Source organism: Doryrhamphus excisus, chromosome 1 (genome assembly GCF_030265055.1).
Source record: "Doryrhamphus excisus isolate RoL2022-K1 chromosome 1, RoL_Dexc_1.0, whole genome shotgun sequence".
Taxonomy (NCBI): Eukaryota; Metazoa; Chordata; class Actinopteri; order Syngnathiformes; family Syngnathidae; genus Doryrhamphus; species Doryrhamphus excisus.
This window is the reverse complement of record NC_080466.1, coordinates 38,713,594-38,736,237: the sequence shown is the minus strand read 5'-3', so window position 1 is coordinate 38,736,237 and position 22,644 is coordinate 38,713,594. Positions and strand designations below refer to the sequence as shown.

The 22,644-nt window shown below is 40.6% G+C and overlaps 1 protein-coding gene and 1 non-coding gene across 3 annotated transcripts in view; both read left to right on the top strand.

Annotated features, from left to right (window-relative positions):
• Positions 1-1,776: 1,776 nt before the first annotated feature.
• On the top strand, positions 1,777-1,849 carry trnaf-gaa (transfer RNA phenylalanine (anticodon GAA)). The gene has a single exon. It is a non-coding gene; the product is annotated as a tRNA-Phe (tRNA).
• A 352-nt stretch (positions 1,850-2,201) lies between these two features.
• The window catches only part of LOC131136960 (inositol hexakisphosphate kinase 2-like), a 31,785-nt gene continuing 11,342 nt past the window's right edge, over positions 2,202-22,644 (top strand). The window contains exon 1 of one of the 2 annotated variants that reach the window (XM_058084362.1): positions 2,202-2,319. In XM_058084362.1, the coding sequence (XP_057940345.1) occupies positions 2,286-2,319 (34 nt within the window). In that variant the 5' untranslated portion in view covers positions 2,202-2,285. Of the gene's footprint in view, positions 2,320-3,054; positions 3,392-22,644 lie in introns of those variants that run through there. The other variant, XM_058084351.1, reaches the window with a different exon arrangement.

The window sequence follows — 22,644 nt, the reverse complement described above, 5'->3', positions numbered from 1 at the left end:
ACGCACCACAGTTCGTTAGTTGAGCGATTTTTGTCACCTCTGAGCCTTCTTGAGCCTCATTCACCATTTCACAGGGTTGATGCTGTGCGTGAATGCATAGAGTACCACATCATAAACCTTAATAAATCCACCAAACAGACGACAACCTGCCATGTTCTTTAACTTGAACACACACCCCCATACCAGGGGTCGGCAACCCAAAATATTGAAATCCGATTTCTTTAAGAATGTTTGTGTCATGTTTGTCCTCCTACAGAAACCATATTAAAACAAAAAAATATATTTCCCTCCCAATCTTTTTCCATTTTCAAACATTTTTCAAAAAGCTCCAGGGAGCCACTAGGGTGGCGCTAAAGAGCCGCATGCGGGTTGCCGAACCCCAGTCCTATACTTTTGACTGCTCCAAACTAGTGCATCCTTGGAGACATTCTCACCATGCCGAGAACCCTCAGTTTCAGTGATCGTTTAGCATAGCATTCCAATGCTAACCGCTAACGTAGCTAGCTAATTTGGACTTGTTAGCATTACATTTTCATTTTCATTAGTTTTGCAACTAAGATTACTTATTATGTCGGTTTATACACTGTTTTCGATGAATGTCAAGGCCTGTGTTGTCGTCCTATGACAGTATAGCCAATTGAACAGCCCTAACAGGCCTGTGCTTATATTTGCTTATATTTACATTGTAGGAAATAGTGCAGTGACTGTTTATTATCTAGCTTTAGTGCAGGAAGTAAACTGTCAAACAGTCTAGATGGGGAACCCCCGCTGGCCCCGAATCACACAGCTATTCAGCATTAGCTTGTTTAAAGTGCTCATGACACCAAAAAACATGTTCATGTAGTTGTTTCCGCTGTGAAAAATAACATTCAGAGGCATGTTTCCTGGGTTAGATGTGTGCTCCAATGTTTTAAGTATATATTATTATTCAGTTTGCAAGTGACGTCATATCCGGACAGGACAGTCCCACCCGGATTTTAGGCTTCACTACTGATATTGTTCTTTATTGTAGCATCACTAGGAATCTTAGAATAATAATATTGGTTTTCATGCCACATTGCTTACTAAATCACAATCGTCTCATTGCAGTGTGCAAAAAGCTGTGGCTATCACTGCCAGTAAAACATACACTCACATCACAATATTAATGAATGTTATTATTGTGAATACTGCACAGTATGTCATTTCTGTTGCATGCATTAATGGCTTTTTAAATCTAAATCCCAATCTATTCTATGCATTTTCAGTGAGATGAGCCTGGCTCAGTAGGCGCTTTCTCTCTACCTGATCAGGTCATACTTGTCCCAGTGAGCCAAAGAGTGCACTCTTCTTCAAAAGATGCCAACACATGCTTTTGAATACTGCGTGGGAGTTTTCAGCTGCGTGGGACTGAGGTGCAAACCAACTCTGCAGTCTAGGAAAAAGAAGGTCATTTATGTGGGATTCAGGCTGCAGGGTGATCAATCAACAGCATTTAAACATAGTCAGTACAATGAGGCCAGTGATGCTGGTTTTGTGGGAGCATGTTTTGTATCACTTAAGCACCAGTTTAGCTAGGGTAAAGTGGTATATGCAAGCATGGTGTTATGTGTAGATATTAGTGCTAAAACAATAGGATTCAAGTTAGCCACATGCAGTCATGATGTTACATTGCATGGGAAAGTTTAGGTGCAAGCTGATTTTTTTGTAGTTTCTTTCAAAAAAATATTTTTTTAATGCGACAAAGTTAATGTTTGAGTGCCCTCTAATGGTCAAACTGTATTCGACGTGTCATATGCCGAAATAGCTCAGTTGGGAGAGCGTTAGACTGAAGATCTAAAGGTCCCTGGTTCGATCCCGGGTTTCGGCATAAGGGATAACCTTTTAGCGCTAATTTACATACACTAAATATAAAATGTGAACAAACGCATGATGAATAATTATATATATATGAATATTTATATGAATAAATATATAACTAACCTATCCCATTGGCATCGGGGACAACCTGGACTGGTAGCCGACCAGTAGAGTCTCGAGTTAAGCTCACATGCACAGTCTTGTAATGTGGGAGAAAACCCACGCATGCGCGTTAACATGCAAACGAACTAGCTTGGCCAACAGAATGTTTGAGTTATCCATTTCCGATTTTCCAACATGTTAACCACCAAAGACATGCATAACATAAAATACGTTTAACTTCCGGAGTACACCATGGTCGCCATTTTGGTAGGCAGGGCCCACATCCGGCCGTGTTTGGCGTCTTTGGTCCATTGTTGAGCGATCAATTGTTGGAATACAGACCAATGGAATCATTCACCCCCCCTTCCAAAAAGACAGGTATGTGTAATAAAACGTATATTTATAACACGGGTGTTTGTAAATAAACGGGACATATGACTATAATGAATGGAAACATCCTTTCACACACTGATTTCTGATTTATTGCCCATTACATGTATTTTGGTTAAGTCAACAGTCTTGCTAAAATGCTAAATGTTTTTTAATGATAATCACATTCGCCGGTAGATGGCGGTATTGTTAAATAATTCACCCCCATACAGAGTAAGTCAAATCTTCGTACTTAACGACATGATTCTATTTGTTATCCGTGGCTCTTTATATTTAATATATTCATTCACTATAATGCATTAATGGTACATTACCAATAATAAAATGACTACACGTCATCATTAATTTATGCTTTATATATGGTAAGAAATTTGTAAGGTTTTTAAAAAAATGTTATGAATAACACACATAATCATAACACACTATGTCATGTCTAATATTTACTGCAGGTTGTAAACATTTTTACAAGTAAAAGTTGCTTGTGCTGTTCTGCCGTTCTGTTGTTTGTCTTGTGCTGTGACTTTTTACCTAAATTTGCTAGAAGGGGAATAAAATAGCACAGCTGTTCTTAATAGGAAGTATATAAGAAATCAGCCATGTTGTCAGGAACGTAATGGATGAGCTGTTAGTTCCACTGCAGACCCAATGACGTCAATATTAGAGTATACAGTGTTGGGTTCAGGCGAGATGTTGTTTAATGACTTGATTGGACATAGAAAGAGCTAAATGCTACAAGAAAGTGCACATATTAAGGATACATTCAAATAAAAACATTCATAGGATTGTGACTTAGCACAACACCACCGTAGCTTAAGCACTGAAAGACTCCGATTTAGCCAACAAGTCCAGTCAAAGGTTGCGGAACATTGTGAAGCGGGTATAGCATGTCCAGGGCCACGGTCCAACAGGTCCAGGGCCACCAGCGACCTAACAGACCAAGGATTTACGTCATTCCCATTGTAACCGGGATGAATGGCCCGTTGGCTGTGTGCTGATGTACCAATCAACAGTCCATTGATGATGAAGCGACAGAAAGCGGTCTACAGAAGCCACATTGTGCGTGAGTGACAGAAGAATTGAATTGTTTGTGCCTTTTTAAGCTTGTCAAGTAGCCCATAATCCAAGTCGTTAACGTTGTTAAATGAACATTTAAGGCCAGATGAGTTACGTCAGAGTTTGGAAGCTGTTTTTTTTTACATTTTAAATGAATTAATCCTGCATGTGTGTCTGTGTTATTGTATAATTGTGTTAGAAGGAAATGAGGCACAGGTTATACGTTTTATTGATGATTGTTCCACCTTTTAATGTGTTGCTATGTCATTTGGAGCAAGGTAACATCCTGTGTGTGGTAGCCACTCATTGTGGCAGGCACCGCATTTTTCCATTGGTAGAATTTGGTTTCCTGGGGAGCTTTCTTCCTGCCAGTTGTGATCGTTGAATGAAGTCTGCAGGTGGTGGGCAGTCCAATAGTCGGTGACGAGAAGATGTTTTGCTCTGGTTAATCAGGGCTCCCTTCACTTGCAAGGCATGTCTCATAGATGTCTCAGACAATTGGGCCTTGGTTCAAGGCTTGCATAACCGCTGCGGCTGCGACGTCTACCATTGTGTTTTTCTTGCAAGTCTCCTTTTGTAGAGTCAACCACTCGGTCGTACTGATCCGTGCTGTGTAGCTTACTTGTTGCCAAAAATCGGGCAAGTTGTCGTCACGGCATAGATAGTGCAGATGTTAGCTGCCTCATTAGCATCGAGTCACACATATAGTAATGCTGTTTAAGTACATTTACGACCGATCTTACTCAACTTTGAGCGGTCACCAAATGTGGACATGTGGCAAGCAACAATCACCTAGCAACAGTTGCTACAAACGGAAGTGAAACTTGCTAAATGTCTTAAAAGGGGACCTCTTATGCTTTTTCCACTTTCCCGACTTTTCTGAAAGACTATCGGGATGGCTCTGAATGCTCGGTTTTAGAGTTTTTTCTATCACTCGCTGAAATAGGGGCGGCATGGCGGTCTAGTGGTTAGTGCGCAGACCTCAGCTAGGAGACCAAGGTTCAATTCCACCCTCGGCCATCTCTGTGTGGAGTTTGCATGTTCTCCCCGTGCATGCGTGGGTTTTCTCCGGGTACTCCGGTTTCCTCCCACATTCCAAAAACATGCTAAGTTAATTGGCGACTCCAAATTGTCCATAGGTATGAATGTGAGTATGAATGCGAGTGTGAATGGTTGTTTGTCTATATGTGCCCTTTGATTGGCCGGCGACCAGTCCAGGGTGTACCCCGCCTCTCGCCCAAAGACAGCTGGGATAGGCTCCAGCACCCTCCGCGACCCTCGTGAGGAAAAAGCGGTAGAAAATGAATGAATGAATGAATGGCTGAAAGAGCTGGAATACAGCTGGAATAGGTGCAGATTCTTGAAGCTCTACAAAGTTTCCATGCAGGTTATCATGTGTAGCTGCTCTATAGGAGTCCACAGCTCAAAAATGAGCACAATAGGTCCCCTTTAACTATATTGTGGGTCAGACACCACACAAGCAAATGAATCAAAACTCGGCAAATACACTGGTGGACAAGTTGTGAACTTCGCCACGCTATGAAATAATAACGTACATTACTAGCGTTCTGTTTACATTTTTTTCCTCTTGAAAATAACACATTTTTATTAATTATAATACCCCGCAACCATGATATTTTTACCATACCATACCTATCATTTTTAAGACCAGGTAAATATAGGAAGACACAAACATCTGTGTGCTTGCCATATAGCACCATAGCACTAAAAGCCAAGCATGCATTGAAGGTGGAGTCTTGGGATGCCTTTGGGTCAGTGTTTTTACCAACAGCGTTCATAACATTGATGGATGACTTAAGCCTGACTCGAGACAAATGAAGATGTTACAGGACTCTGTCAAGCGGTGATAACTTGAAAAATTCCTGCGGGAATTTTGAATGGTATGTTGCTAAACTCCTGTTGCTAAACACTGGCCCGGGTTGACATTGACTTGGCATATGTTCTCTTGCATAACAGCACGAGATGGAGGTTTTTGCATTATATTTTGCTTGCTTTGCTATTATATTTTACATATTTTAGCTCTACTGTAACATACTGCTCTACTGCTATTTGTACCTTATTTTATTTTACTATACTACTTTACATAGTACCATTCCCTTATTTTTTTGAACCCTGCATGCCCCCGTGTTTACCAAACCTACCTACCTACGTATCTGGCTACCTACCTACGTATCTGCCTACCTACCTACGTATCTGCCTACCTACCTACCTATCTACATATCTAATACCTACCTACCTACCTACCTACCTACCTACCTACGTATCTGCCTACCTACCTACCTATCTACATATCTAATACCTATCTACCGACCTACCTACCTACCTACCTACCTACCTACGTATCTGCCGACCTACCTACCTACGTATCTGCCGACCTACCTACCTACGTATCTGCCGACCTACCTACCTACCTACCTACATATCTAATACCTATCTACCAACCTACCTACCTACCTACCTACGTATCTGCCGACCTACCTACCTACGTATCTGCCGACCTACCTACCTATCTACATATCTAATACCTACCTACCTACCTACCTACGTATCTGCCTACCTACCTACCTATCTACATATCTAATACCTATCTACCGACCTACCTACCTACCTACCTACGTATCTGCCGTCCTACCTACCTACGTATCTGCCGACCTACCTACCTACCTACATATCTGCCGACCTACCTACATATCTAATACCTACCTACGTATATAATACCTACCTACCTACCTATCTACGTATCTAACACATACCTACCTACCTACCTACCTACCTACCTACCTACCTACCTACGTATCTGCCAACTTACCTACCTACCTACTTACCTACCTACCTATCTACGTATCTAATACCTACCTACCTACCTACGTATCTGCCTACCTACCCATCTACGTATCTACCTACCTACGTATCTGCCTACCTACCTACCTACCTATCTACATATCTAATACCTACCTACCTACGTATCTGCCTACCTACCTACCTATCTACATATCTAATACCTATCAACCGACCTACCTACCTACCTACCTACGTATCTGCCGACCTACCTACCTACCTACCTACATATCTGCCGACCTACCTACATATCTAATACCTACCTACCTATCTACGTATCTAATACCTACCTACCTACCTATCTACGTATCTAACACATACCTACCTACCTACCTACCTACCTACCTACCTACCTACCTACCTACCTACCTACCTACCTACCTACCTACGTATCTGCCAACTTACCTACCTACCTACCTACCTACCTACCTATCTACGTATCTAATACCTACCTACCTACCTACCTAGGTATCTGCCAACTTACCTACCTACGTATCTGCCAACTTACCTACCTACGTATCTGCCTACCTACCTATCTACGTATCTACCTACTTACGTATCTGCCTACCTACCTGCCTACCTACCTACCTATCTACGTATCTAACACATACCTACCTACCTACCTACCTATCTACGTATCTAACACATACCTACCTACCTACCTACCTACCTACGTACCTGCCAACTTACCTACCTACCTACCTATCTACGTATCTAATACCTACCTACCTACCTACCTACCTACCTACCTACCTACCTACGTATCTGCCAACTTACCTACCTACGTATCTGCCTACCTACCCATCTACGTATCTACCTACGTACGTATCTGCCTACCTACCTATCTACATATCTACCTACCTATCTACATATCTGCCTACCTACCTAGGTACCAAGAGTGACAAGGAAAGGTTATGTCATTGGTCAGAGTCCAACTTCCCTGGCGTCCTTTAAAACCAAACAGACATTTTCCCAGCACACTGAGCAGAAAATAATGGACACACCCACAAGTTCTTGAACTAACTCCAAGAAAAAGTGGAAGAATTTTCCTCTAGCATGCCTTTCAGAATGGCGCATTTCTTGGTAGTAGTTGCCCTACCTGTACTTCTGCAGATGTGTACAAGTATTATGTAATTAAATTAAAGTTTTAAATGCGGCCTTTCGGGTTTAGCCATGAGTGGTTGCCACAGTACGTCAATCGCATGATTTGTTTGGCTTGGTTTTTATGCCAGATGCCTTTCCAGGCTTAAGATAGGCACTGGATATCTGCAGTGGCTGGGTGTTGGGGCCCATCATACACGTGACACACAAGGCAGCAGTAAAAAATCTTACTAATGATTAGTAAAATAACATTTATTGTCTTTTTTGTGATTGACAGAATAGGAAGCACCATTGACCGTGTACTTGTCTATGAACCGACTCACAAGTCACAAGTTGAAGGAGCTTGACCAGGAACGGTCAATGGCAAGGGGTTATGGTGGTTACCCAATACGGCAATGTGTGTCAGCACAGTAGCTGTCCAAGCACCACTTCATCGTTGCTTCATCCAAGCCAGGCTTCCATTTCTGTCATCCATGTTGGCACATCATTGCTTTTCACACCATCTGTTTTATGACTTTATAAATGAGGAAGTCCAAAATAGAGGCAGTAGACAAGGACAGAACCTGTGATGAAAAGCAAGTCTACCTGATAGGTCCAGAAAATAAGGCCTGACTGATACTGTGTTTGCCTCTCTCTCTCGCTCTCAACCACACACAACCTGTAAATCCCACTGGCAGGATTGGGTATCCCACTGAAGTATTTCGTCAATGGATATCAGTCTGGAGCCGGCCTGCTTGTCTCCGTCTCGCTTTCTCGACACACACACACATGGTTCGAGACTTCTTATGTAACAATGCTCTTCAAACATTTTGGAGGACGAAATAGCATGACTGCACAAAAGAAAACAATGCATACATGCCATTATGTTTCCAAACACTAACTAACTAACTTATTTAAACAGTCCCTGTTTCATTCATTTGCTTCTCTTTAATATGTCATTTGTAATTATGTTTTACATTGTTCGATTTTATGTAAGCCAAATTTGCATAAATTAAATGTAGAGTTCTTGCCGCCAGCCATGACCAACTAGCTCTCGCAGTTCAGCCTCATTTCTGGAAGTGACATTAGCCATGTATACATGGACCCGAATATTCCAATTGCATTTGGTTTATTTGCTCAAACGTAAAGAATTTATCTTTGTGTACACTTCATTCCGAAAGAAAAGTGCCAATCCGAATGAATATATAATCGGATTCACAGGTTGTATCGTTTTTCTGTCCTTGTTAGACCCAGTTTGTGCTGCTCTCTGAAGGGAGTAGTTAACAGCATGGTAGGGCATTTTAGTTTAGATTTTTTGATGGGTTGTCTAATAATCTACTAGCCTTATTAAATGATTAACTTGGATTAGCAGCCATACCAGGAGATTGATGCAAAGGACTGACAGTTGTTGATAGTAGGCCTCTATGCAAAAATGTAGTACATCATTCTTTGAAAATCATCTGATTTAATTTTAATTGTTTGTGAAATGGAAAAAAATGTTTGTGAAATGCATGAAAATGTGTTTTTCTTTGGAAAAAAAAGAAATTTGCAAGTGATTCCAAACTTTTGAGCGGTAGTGTATACCATACTTTCAAGACAAATGTTTCTTCTAAAGGTGTTCCATGGAAGCAGTCGTTAGTGAATTGATCACTACAAAGAAAAAAAAAACTACAGGTATAGTGTTGTCTTAAACCCTCCTCTTTTGGAAAAGAAAACAAACCGTATCACTCGGATGATGTGAACATCCAGCAGCAACACAACATTTTGGCTTGACTATTATTTTGATGAAAAATACACCGAACCAAGTGGACGATTTACCTTGAGAAGCGTTTGTTTAGATGAAAGGTGTCATGTCGCTGCTTTTATAGGTCAGAAAAGTGTGAAAAGCATAATATGTCCCCTTTAAAATAGAATATGTGCTGTAGTATAGCATGGGTTGTAATACAAGTGCATCCCTAGTCACTTGCTCTTCAAATATTAAGTTTTTTACAAATATATTAATTCATTAATCATGCTGTTGCGTGGTTGACTTTGGCCTATTATTAGTAAAAAAAAACAAATCTGAGAGACGGAGGTGATAGTTTAAAGTTAGTGTGCTCTATCTTAATGTTATTTCTGACCTTAAAATATTCGCTGATCTTCCTGGTGACATTATTCTGTTGTGATGGTTTGACAAGTTCTAAGCTTTAGCACATTATCAATGTCTGTATCAGATGACCCATCCTCGTTCATTCAGAGTTTTTTCCGTGGGCTTGATTTGGCATCCGTGCAGTCTCGATTGAAAGTGATGCCAACAAATGCAAAAAGATCTTCACAGCAATCCATTAGAATAGCTGTAGCGTAATGGAGAGGGCAGTTGTATGGTTATTACATAAGACAAAATGAGATGAGGGTTCCCTCGCATTGCGGAAGGCTAGCTGGGCTGCCACCACACTCTGATTTACTGTCGTTGGAAACAGGTGGATGCTTTGATGATGACTAGCTGTATATTAACTCATGAGCAATGTTGGCGACGCAGGATAAGTCAAATGTTGAGATGATGTATTCATCAGGTGATTCAAAAATGGATGATAAGGTTATTGTTCTCATATCTAGAGAGCGTATTCAGATTGTAAACATTTTATATGATATAGCTTTGGAAATATTACATTTTTAAAGAAGGAATTGTACTTCTGGGACCAAATCATTGCTATAAATGAGGGATAACTGGACCTCAAATAGGCTGCGGAGCCTCATAGACTTCACCCCTCACCAAGTGACTGACCATCATGGCTGTGGTTCACCTTCATGGCCGGGCCTTACAAATTTGTCACCATTTCTCAGTCATGGAAAGTGTGACCAGTTTTAATCTGTGATAATCTCTCAGGCTTGGAATCTTTAGTCAAGTTTCTAAAGAGGCAGGTTTTGTTTAAGGTCGGCATTGGTGTGGATTGTTGGCTTCTGTTGGACGTAAACAAACGTTTAAAAAAAAAAGGGTGTGGTATTTGTTATTGAGAAGGTAAAGAGCATGATGCCAACTGACTGAAAGTGAGTTTTGCACGGTGCTGGGTCGAAGCCAGACACATTCTTCCCTCTGCCTCACCCTCCTTCGCTCATAGCCTATCAACCAGAAAGGCTCTGTAAGAGGACCTTTTGTTGGGGTGTTACTAAATTTACATTTAACCCTTGTTCTAATCAGGTGTCTCATTAGGAACCATGTTTATGTCAAGCTCCAATTTGGACAGGTATTCCGAGGCCCACCATAAATGTTGGTGTAAAGCCATATCTAGAATCTTATCTTATCAGGGGCTGCAGCAAAGTTTGGTAATGGTAATGGTTTTATTTCATTTGAACATGCATCAGATTACAATTGAATGCATCCCATAATCAGTTCTAAGTTCCACATGTCCAAAAGGAGTAGGAAGAAGCAAAGCTTATTAAATCCTACCCCTCCATCTGGTACTTTTACAATCAGTAACTGTTACATTTGTTCACTTCCTGCTTTCCTAATTTATTTTTATTTTTATTTTTATTTTTATTTTTATTTTTATTTTTATTTTTATTTTTAATTTTAATTTTAATTTTAATTTTAATTTTAATTTTAATTTTAATTTTAATTTTAATTTTAATTTTAATTTTAATTTTAATTTTAATTTTAATTTTAATTTTAATTTTAATTTTAATTTTAATTTTAATTTTAATTTTAATTTTAATTTTAATTTTAATTTTAATTTTAATTTTAATTTTTAATTTTAATTTTAATTTTAATTTTAATTTTGACAAAATGCATGTAAAGAAACTTCATGAACGGTAGCAGAAACTTTTGCATTAGCGTTTCTTGGAAACTACATAGCAGATATTTATAAGCAGCTGGTGGCAAATTTTGTTGTTTTAAGTCAGGAATTCAGCAACCCACAGCTCCACAGCCGCATATGGCTCTTCAGCTTCTTTGTTGTGGTTCCCTTCCCAATGGTCAAGTATTTGACCCCCAAACTTGTTGGGGCCAGAGTAAACATGTTTGTCAACAAATGTAAACAGAGTTTACATGCTGCTTGTATTGTTTCTTGAATTGGCTCATCGTTGTGCATTGTTTGATTTCCTTACTCAATCCATTCTATAGTTTGATTCCACATACTGAAATGCTCAACCAAGATTCAAACATATATGACTCGAACTAAGCCATTGCTAACAATTAGCATAGGACTGTTGTGTAATATTTTCAGAGGCATCCAGCTGTGAAATATAGTATTCAGTTAAGGGCTGTATTTGAACCCCTTTTTCACCGCAGGGTACCGACTTGTCTCGACACGACAATACTTGGAAAGTGCAGGTATTAGCAGTTTCTTGTTCTAGTACCTGGGGATTCTGACCTGACGTTCAATGCTATCATTACTTTGACAGGTGTTTCGTTTGACGTGTTGACATGCTTCGCTCCTCGGTATGATAGCTTTAGACCAAACTATTCTCTTTCTGGCTTTGCTGGTACTCATTTCATCAGCTCACGTGTACTTGCACATGGTGTTATGTGTACGAATGTACTTCGACTTGTATCGTCATTTTTCTTTCTTGAGGAACATGCAGTTTATTGGGCATACAAATAAGTACTTGTTGTACGGTCAAGGTAAAAGACCTTGTTTCTTTGGGAGCTGGTTTTATTGATGGCTATTTTTGCTTTTATTTCCTTTGACCTTTTTGTTAAGTAACATAGCTCTTACGTGTTGATTATATTTGTGTGTTTTATTGGCAGGCTTCATTTGTACAACCCGATCGGGCAGATTGTCCGCCACCATCTATTGTTCTTCCCTTGCCAATTCTCACCATGTGGTTAACAGCGCAGTTGTTTTCCAGTGTGATGTAACTTTTAAAGCCGTTCCAGGTAAATGTCAGTGTAGAATTTGGATGGGTTGGCACCAACTGTGGCATTGTGTACATTGTTTTGTCAACAGGACGCTCATGTGAACTTTAAGAATGGAATCTTCATCTGATTCTCCAAGCTTTGCGGAGATATGGTCGGAGGCGGCACATTGTTGTGGATTAACACATGAAGTTGCTATGCCCACTTTCAAGGCTGCCATTATAGCCAGTGATGGACGTAAGAGTGTTAAAAATAACAGCGTCGTTATTTACAGGTGACCTAATTACTTTTAAAAATTTTACAATGCCATGCATTTGTGCTGTGAATTTTATGCTAAATATATCTATATCAATGGTGATATTACTTCAGTAGCCGTATTTTACCCCTACTAGGGAACTAAATAGCTAGTGTCCACTCAGATAAACACAATCCTAATCTTAGTCCTAATCTCATGAAACATCTCAATAGCACACCCAATACAAATTATTTTACATATTTGAAAGCGGTGGTTAGCACGCCGGCCTCACAGCTAGGAGACCCGAGTTCAATTCCACGCTCAGTCATCTCTGTGAGGAGTTTGTATGTTCTCGCCGTGCATGCGTGGGTTTTCTCCGTGGACTCCGGTTTCCTCCCACATTCCAAAAACATGCTAGGTTAATTGGCGACTCTAAATTGAATGTGAGTGGTTAGCGCGCAGGCCTCACAGCAAGGAGACCTGAGTTCAATTCCACCCTCGGTCATCTCTGTGAGGAGTTTGTATGTTCTCACCGTGCATGCGTGGGTTTTCTCTGAGTACTCCGGTTTCCTCCCACATTCCAAAAACATGCTACGTTAATTAGCGACTCCAAATTGTCCATAGGTATGAATGTGAGTGTGAATGGTTGTTTATGTGCCCTGTGATTGGCTGGCGACCAGTCCAAGGTGCACCCCCCCCCCCCCCCCCCCCCCCCGCCTCTTGCCGGAAGACAGCTGGGATAGGCTCCAGCACCTCACGTGAGGATAAGCAATAGAAAATGAATGAATGAATGAAAAACACAGGTTACTTTTGCAGCCGTAACCCACGGAAAGCTGAAACTCAACTCTGAAACCCCGATGTCACTTCCTGTCCACCACTCACTCTGCTCAAATCTTATCTATGTCTTAAATGGCTTATTTTTTCATATTATGTCTACTATATTGAGTAATATGAGTGTAAAGGTGACTATAGGGGTGTTAGTTTATGATAAGCGTTAGAAAATGAATGAATATTTGAAGACTTGTTAAGTTACTTTCCATGGTAATTAATGACATTTATGAGGGAGTAATTCGATGTGTAATTCGATTCGAGTGTAACCATCAGATTCCATATCATATGTGATGTTTTGTTTGAATTCCATGAGCTCTAATAAGCACCATTGCCTTGAGCTCCAATATGGCACCATGCAAATACAAAGCATAAATGATGACTTTCACACTTTAGCTAGCATCCAAGATGGCAGAATGTCTTATAACAACACAAGCTGTGCTTCCAAAAGTTGTGTGTGTACATTTTCAACACACTCAGAATCAAGGTAGCGCTTTTTGCAATCAACGCTCACTCAGAAACCAGCTCACCCGAAGTGGCCTCTCCACTGTTTACCTCTCACGTGACCTCAGAGTCCAGGAGGCATCTGGTTTGATAAATCATTTTGATGAGAGGTTAACAGAGTTTGAGGCAGCCCATGAGCAAGGCAAGCTGCATCCTGCTTCAGTAAAGTGTATAAAACGACAGCTAAGCTTTGTAGTGCTCCATGTGATGAATCCAAAATGATGACAGGAGAGAAGCTGGTTTCAGGAGATTAAGTACTTGTTATGATGAAAAAAAAAAATTGTGCAAGATTGAGCATCGGCTGTTCCTTCTGCAAATGGATGAAATGTGCTGAGGGTTGCATTCTGCAGTCATTTAGGGTGAAGATTTTGTCCAGTGGGAGGGCCATCAACGTGGGATATGGCCAGGCATTTTGCTTAATCTTTCTGACATGTGCGCTTGCCCTCACGTGCGCACACGAGTGCCCCGGCGCAGAGTGGTCCGTGGCTGCCAGCGCTGCCCACGACTTTGTGTCAACAGGCAGCGTCTCCGTCGACTCCATGTGTCAACATGTGATGCATTTCATCGGAGGCCTCGCTAAGTCCTCCTGCTGTTTTCTCACCTGTGCTACATTGGACCTTTATGCCTCAGACCCCATGCCGCATAAGTGACCCACCAGTAGAGAACACATTAAATAGGGCTTTGCCGTACATTTTGTCAGCAGTGGGAGGGTCAGGCTGTCATTTTATCATTTTAGTATCTTACTGATGTGATTGGGGGCCGATGTTAACGGATGTATTTTTGACATCACTATAACACAGACAGAAAATTCATTCATTCATTTTCTAATGCTTATCCTCACTTGTCTTACACCCCGGACTGGTGGCCAGCCAATCACAGGGCACATATAGACAAACAACCATTCACACTCACATTCATACCTATGGACAATTTGGAGTCACCAATTAACCTAGCATGTTTTTGGAATGTGGGAGGAAATCGGAATCCCAGAAGAAAACCCATGCATGCACGGGGAGAACATGCAAACTCCACACAGAGATGGCCGAGGGAGGAATTGAACTCGGGTCTCCTAGCTGTGCGTCTGCGCGCTCCACCACTTGACTACTGTATCGCCTATGATTGCAACAAAACCGAATAAAAACATTCATTCATTCATTTTCTACTGCTTATCCTCACGAGGGTCGCGGTGGGTGCTGGAGCCTATCCCAGCTGTATTCGGGTGAACCAGCCAATCACAGGGCACATATAGACAAACAACCATTCACACTCACATTCATACCTATGGACAATTTGGAGTCGGCAATTAACCTAGCAACTTTTTTCAATTAACATAGCATGCAAACTCCACACAGAGATGGCCGAGCGTGGAATTGAACTCGGGTCTCCTAGCTGTGAGGCCTGCGCGATAACCACTTACATTCAATTTAGAGTTGCCAATTAACCTAGCACGCACGCATGCACGGGGAGAACATGCAAACTCCACACAGAGATGGCCGAGGGTGGAATCGAACTTGGGTCTCCTGGCTGTGAGGTCTGCACGCTAACCACTCTCCGCCGTGCAGCCCCAATCAGAAAATTCATTAATTCATTCATTTTCTACCGCTTTTTCCTCACAAGGGTCGCGGGTGGGTGCTGGAACCTATCCCAGCTGTCTTCGGACGAGAGGCAGGATACACCCTGGACTGGTGGCCAGCCAATCACAGGGCACATATAGACAAACAACCATTCACACTCACATTCATACCTATGGACAATTTGGAGTCGCCTAATAACCTAGCATGTTTTTGGGATGTGGGACGAAACCAGACTACCCAGAGAAAACCCACGCATGCACGTCGAGAACATGCAAACTCCACACAGAGATGACCGAGCGTGGAATTGAACTCGGATCTCCTAGCTGTGAGGCCTGCGCGCTAACCACTCGACCACCGTGCAGCCCAGTCAGAAAATATCATCACTAAATGTTGCCAAATAGCCGAGTAAGGAGGAGATAATAAATAACGCTCCCTATGAGCGGGGGCTCAGTGGACCCCCCCCCCCAAGCACAAGTCACTTCTGTGTTGCTGGTGCTCACAGGCTGTTCAGAAACACGACACTTGTCTTGTAGCTCCTAGCGCTTAGCCCATTTCTGTCTCATTAAATAGATTTGTTATCTTTCAATTGTGTATGTGCGGGGACTGCTTGACCTTGCGTGTTTGAAGAATACGTCAACACATTTCAATAAAGCCCACACCAACTAAGAGTCTTATATTACCATATTATGTTCTTGCACGTGTGTGAGCTTTAGCCAAGGATTAATAGATTTTGTGCTTCTGCATGCAGTGGGCAAACTATCTGTTTCACAATTATTATATTATATTTATAGTCTGTTTAAGTACAAAACACCAGTCTTTTTTTTTTTTAAAGAATATGAATAGAGACGTAAATGCACAGTCACTATGCGCTGTGACGTCTGTGCACTTTTTGGGTGACACCGAGCTGCATACAAATTCAGTTTGTCTTTGCACAGCGATGTGAAAGTGGCCCGCAGAGGAACAACAGAGGGCATGTCATTGTGCTTAGGTCAGTGCTGAGCTTTTAATAGAATGCGATAAGGTGTGTAAGCGCTGTTATTTGTGGTAGGGAGAGATGAGCGTGTTTATAGCCGTGAGTGGATGTTGCCAACATGTATTCCCATTCTCCTATCCATCCAGCATCATCTGTGATTGCGGACGGAGAGGCTGCAGACATCCTGACACATGCATGAGGAAATGTCAAGGATGTAACCAGACACGCACTCATGCATGTCACGCATCACGACGTGCTGGAGCTCGAGTATTGTTCGCTTACGTATGAACATACCGTACCTGTTTTTTAACACAGCTGGCATAATCTTTCTCAACATTTTGTAGGAGTAAAATTGTTCAATAGTTTTATTTCATTTGAACATGCATCAGATTACAATTGAATGCATCACATAATCAGTTCACAGTTCCAAATGTCCAAAAGGAGCTTATTAAATCCTACCCTTCAATCTGGTACTTTTACAATCAGTAACTGTTACATTTGTTCACTTCCTGCTTTCCTAATATAATTTAAGGTTTTGTTTTGTTTTGTTTTGTTTTGTTTTGTTTTGTTTTGTTTTACTTTATTGTATTTTATTTTACTTTATTTTTTAAATTTTATTTTTTTTTTTTGTCACATACCGAAGTACAAAGTGATATAACCATACAATGACATAATGGGTACCATAGTAACATAATTCACTTCCTGCTTTCCTAATATAATTTAAGGTTTTGTTTTGTTTTGTTTTTTTGTTTTATTTTATTTTATTTTACTTTATTTTACTTTATTTTATTTTTTAATTTTTTTTTAATTTTATTTTTTTATTTTTTGTCACGTACCGAAGTACGAAGTGATATGACCATACAATGACATAATGGGTACCATAGTAACCGTCAATATAGTGATTTATATATATAGTACATAATGACTGGTTCAAGACTCTTCATCCTTGTATTTAGCAAACATCAACTGCTTTTATTGTTTCTCAAATTGGCTCATCGTTTTGCATTGTTTGATTTCCTTACTCAATCCATTCCATAGTTTGATTCCACATACTGAAATGCTATGGCTTTTTAACGTAGTCCTAGCATATAAGTGTTTCAAATGTAGTTCTTCCCTGAGATCATATTTCTCCTCTCTTGTAGAGAAGTATTGGATGACATTTTTAGGTAATTGGTTATTTTTAGCCTTATGCATTATTTTAGCTGTTTGAAGATGAACTATATCAACAAGTTTAAGTATTTGTGATTTTAGAAATAAGGAGTTAGTATGTTCTCTGTAGGCGGCATTATGAATTATCCTTACTGACCTTTTTTGCAGTACATTTAGCCAGTGAGGATTGCTTTTATAGTTATTACCCCATATTTCCACACAATAAGTTAGATATAGTAGAACCAGAGAGCAATAAATTAAGTTCACCAACTCAAAACTACAAAAATGGAGCTATTTACAGTACATGTATTTTGTTTGTTTGGTTTATGTAACAACTGTTAAAAGCTACCACATTGCCCCATGTCACTTCCTTGTATTTGTCTTGTTATGGCCCATGTGATGTGATTGGCTGTTTACATGTCACTCACAGCACATATAGATCTGGGCCCCGTTTCAAGAAGCAGGTTCAACCAACTCTGGAGTCTAACCCTGAACTCTGAGTTGATCTACTCTGAGACAGGAAACTCTGACTTACGGGTTTCAGAACAGGTGATTTCAATTGGTTCAATCAACACAGAGTTTGTTCACTCTGAGTTAAGCGCGTGCACCACGACTTTAAAAAGCCCTGATCAATGGAGCCCCGTTCCCTCGATTCACCATGGAAACGAGTGAGAAGAAAAGATCGTCATATTTCAGTCCTCTGGAACTGGATATATTAATGCGGTCATACGGCGAATTTGAAAGCGTTTTTAAAAAGAAAAGCAACACGGCTGCAGCAGCGAAAGAACGCGAGTCGGCGTGGGAGAAGATTACTGCTCGAGTCAATGCGTAAGTTTAAATTTATTATATACATTCATGTAATCACAATAATATTAGGCTACAGATGCAAACAAGTAGAATAGTGTTACAGCTACAATTTATGTCACGTAGATGTAATCCCACCGGCGAAAAAAGAACGTGGAAGCAGCTGAAGATGAAATATAAAAACATTGTTCAAACAGGTAAGCCCTCAGCATAACAGTCAGGGTGCCTCTTTTTAATCATGTTTACCACTAAATATCATTCAGCGGCTGTTTCAGTGTGCATTATCTCCAACATAATATTGTTTTCACACACATAAATGTCCTCGCCTGTATACAGTTAAATCAGACATATGAAAAGCAACATCTAACTTCTACTCAGCCAACAGAAAGCGGGCATCTGCCCGCAAAACTGGCGGAGGACCACCCCCACCACGTCTGACCGAGGCAGAGGAGCTGGCCATGAGTCAGACTGTCGGGAGGCCAGTCGCAGAGGGGATCCCTGGAGGAACCTCATCCTCGGACATGATTACACAGGAGCCACCAGCCTTGATAAGATGCAATAGGCCTAGGTCTCAAACTTCTTTTGGGCCTATAGTTCAATGTTAATTTCCCTTTCATGTGTTTTTCTTTTGTCTCAACAGATTCTGAAGGCGTACTTGGTCTAGTGGATCCATGTGCCACTTTAACTGTAAGTAGCCAATAGTCCAGAGATTATGCCATATTTAAAGTATAGCATAGTGAAACACAACACTCTAAACAGGATGATGAAGATGATGGGACCACAATGTCTGCTGCCTTCTCTGTGGTGTCTGAGAGGGAGCCTGAGAGGCCTACAGAGGTAAAATCTTGATGTTACTGATTTCCTCTCCATTCACATGTGTTTACATGCTTTTGTGGATTATAGTGACTTTTAGCCTACACTGAAGTATTAACGGATTCTTATCCATTTTAGCAGAGCATGGCTGGGCAGCAGGAAGAGGGTCCCTCAACCTCCACAGCACAGATTGACACAGTGAGATGCGTATTCAGTAAATTCCAGAGGTTAATTCAGTGGAATTCATGTGCAACTGTATAATGTCATCCTTATGTGTTCTCAGCTACCACTAAAAGAAATCTACAAAGTGCATTTATTAAAAACAGTACAAAAAACAGAAAAAGAAATGGTGCTGCTGGACCGCCAGATAACTAAAACGGATCTGGAAATTGAATTATTAAAACACAAGTTAGAGGTGGGTGCATGGTCATAGGTGAATTGTGTTGATGATTGTAACAATTAAAAAGTAAGAAACCATTTTTTTTCTTATTTGTAGGAAATAAAGAAGACCAAATAAATTTTTTTTTGTCTTTCTGTTTATTTTACTGCTGTTGGTGATGGTGATTATGAAAAACGACCAAACTGGCTTTAAACACGCGCGACAATGAATGAATCACACCGGAGACAGAAAGAAACTCGAGGTTCATTGAAGAAAACCTGGTCCCGACCAGGTTATGTTCACAGAGTCTGTTGCCATAGTAACTGACACCGAGGTTAAGTTACCTCTCTCTGTGAAACAGGCTGGAGTTACTCCTCTGTCTCTGGTTTGACTTACCTCCCTTTTTGAAACGGAAAACTCAGAGTTTCCCTCATTTCAGGGTTAACATACTCCGAGTTTTCACTAAACCTGCTTCGTGAAACGGGGCCCTGGCTGTTCATCTAACTCAGTTGGAAAGTGTTTTTTCCTCTCCCTGTTGCTTCTAATTGCTGCCTTGTCCGCTCTGTATGGGAGGCTATACTGAACTAATTAATTAGGTATGTAGGTTATTAATACAAGAACTGTTTCATGCCCTCCAAAAGATGAGTGAGGGAATATTATCTTTTGCTAATATTAGATTTTAATGCAAGGAACAAGAATTGTGACCTGGGGACACATTGGAGAGTTTCAAAGTACTTATTCTACTAGTAGATCATAATATTAAGGGTTCAGGTTATGAGCCGAGGCGGTTTATTTGTATTTGCCTCCTCACTCTTTAAATACATAACTTTATTGAGATTAAAAAAAAAACAGGCGAGAAAGTGGCTGTTTAGATCATGAGTTTGCCATTTATTTGTCCAAATACCAACTGTTTACAATTTAGTTTGGATGAATTTGCCAAAATTTAAGCTAGCCGAAGTGAGCAAAGCATTATTATTATTTTCACAAAATAAAACACCGCCTTACTTTTCTTATACAAAAAAAAAACATGCTTTTACTTTGAAAACAAGAACCAACTCGCAATATATCCTGGTTGACACCGCTTGTTTGGTCCATCCTGCTGCTCAGTGTTCAGCCTACGTTTTTTTTTTTCGAGGTGACGTCACATTGTGTTGCATTCTGGGTAATTTTAGTGTGAGTAGTAAGCTGACGATACATACTCAACATTTCTGGCCAATGCGAGAACTTTTCTTTTCTGCATACTCAGAGTTATTATGAGTACTAGATAAGTCTGCGGTTTCGAACACATCCATAGACAACCTTCCTGGTCAGGAGGCCATGTAGCTTCAGGAAGGGTTGAAGCGATGATGGATTGACCTCTTTGCTCGGCTGCACATTTATAGTTGTGGCCCAATCAGGCTGTGGTTCTGCTCGTGCAGGTCGGCAAAGAATGTACTTATCAGCCAAGGTTCTGTCAACATCCCTCACATGTGACCATGTGACCATGTGACTTCTACCTTTTTCTATATCGGTGTCAGCCAAGCAAATTGTTTCCCCTCTGAATGATCCCCTTGTTTATTTGTATGTGAAGCAGACTTTGTGTAATAATAGATCCTCGGCCGTCTGAATTGGCGAATAGCATAGTCGTATTTTTAGTGTGGACTTATGTGTTTGGTGACCCAGGAGGATTTGGTTAGAGGGTTTATCTGGTGATGTGATGTGAGAGGATCAGTCTGGAAATGACCCTGCAGATCACTATGCAGGTAAGAAGTTTCCACGACGTGTGTGTGTGTGTGTGTGTGTGTGTGTGTGTGGTACCAGAGATGTAGTACATTTCTATTTGCATGTATTTAAACAACACATATGTTGGTCTTTATTAGCAGGTCTACTATACACTTAACCTTTATCCTATACATATATGTATACAGTACACGAGTCAGTGGTGCTATGCACGTCTACAGTCCATAAATCATTCCAGGTTAATCCAGTCTGCTGCCAAGTAAGCCAGATTATTTGTCTGATGAACACAGGAAGGTCAACACAGGAAACTACAATCTAGTTCTTAGAACCAGGATGGAAGCAAAACACTAATTTTGCATTTAATACTATAAACATTCAGTAACTTCCATATCATTTAACTGTAGCATAAAGAATATGTACATCTGAGATCACCATGACGCCTTTGAATGCATTAAAATTGGATCAAAATTCATTCCTTACCTATTCAGGAGAGACACACACGTGACAAATGTTCTCTTCCAGACGCACCTTATTAGGTCTGCCAATCACTTTTGTGGGACGTCTGAACGTGCAGCAAAGCCCCCCCGGAGCTACGGCAGCCTTGATTCAATAACGACCCACTTCATGCCAGTCATATCTGCTTCCACTCTGTCCCACTTATAGCTGTACTGGTGTACTGGTTCTGTTTAGAATATCAAAGCCCTCCTGATTAAAGTGTGAGCTGTTTGATCTCAGTGAATGTGGTGATCAGGGTGAAGATGTTGGAGCAGTTGTTCTCTTGACTTTGACCCTGATGAATACCCATGAGGAGATGTAATGCAGTTCATATGTTTTCTGCAAAAATACTCGGAGTTGACGTGCATTATATCGAAGTATCTTTCAGAAGTAAAAAAGCTATAACAGCTAGAACTCTTCTGGTAAGATACTTAGGTGTGTCCATTCATCCAGAAGAACATTTGGGAGGTTTTATGGGCATAAAAATGAGATATAGGCAGGTAGGTAGATTTTTTTTCCCCAATGTGGACGAGCAGGTGATTGATTATCTAAATAATTCAACCAATTGATCCTTCATTACTTAGTGAAATGTTAGATTTTTTATTGTGAATGTATTATTCATTCATTCATTTTCTACCACTTATCCTCACGAGGTTCACAGGGAGTGCTGGAGCCTATCCCAGCTGTCTTCGGGCGAGCCAGCCAATCACAGGGCACATATAGACAAACAACCATTCACACTCACATTCATACCTATGGACCAGGGGCGTCACTAGGTTCTGAGGACAGGGGGGGATGCACAGGATATGAATGAATGTAGTAGACATTAAAAAAAAAATCCCAAAAAACAAATAAGGAACACTAACCGGGATATAACTTTCCCACTTTTGGACAGATTTAGTAGAGATACTCAATAGTTTTAGGCCACCATTAAATATACACAAGTACACACAATCTACACTGCAAAATTACTTGATTAATCTACAAAAATGTCTACAAAAATGTCTACAAAAA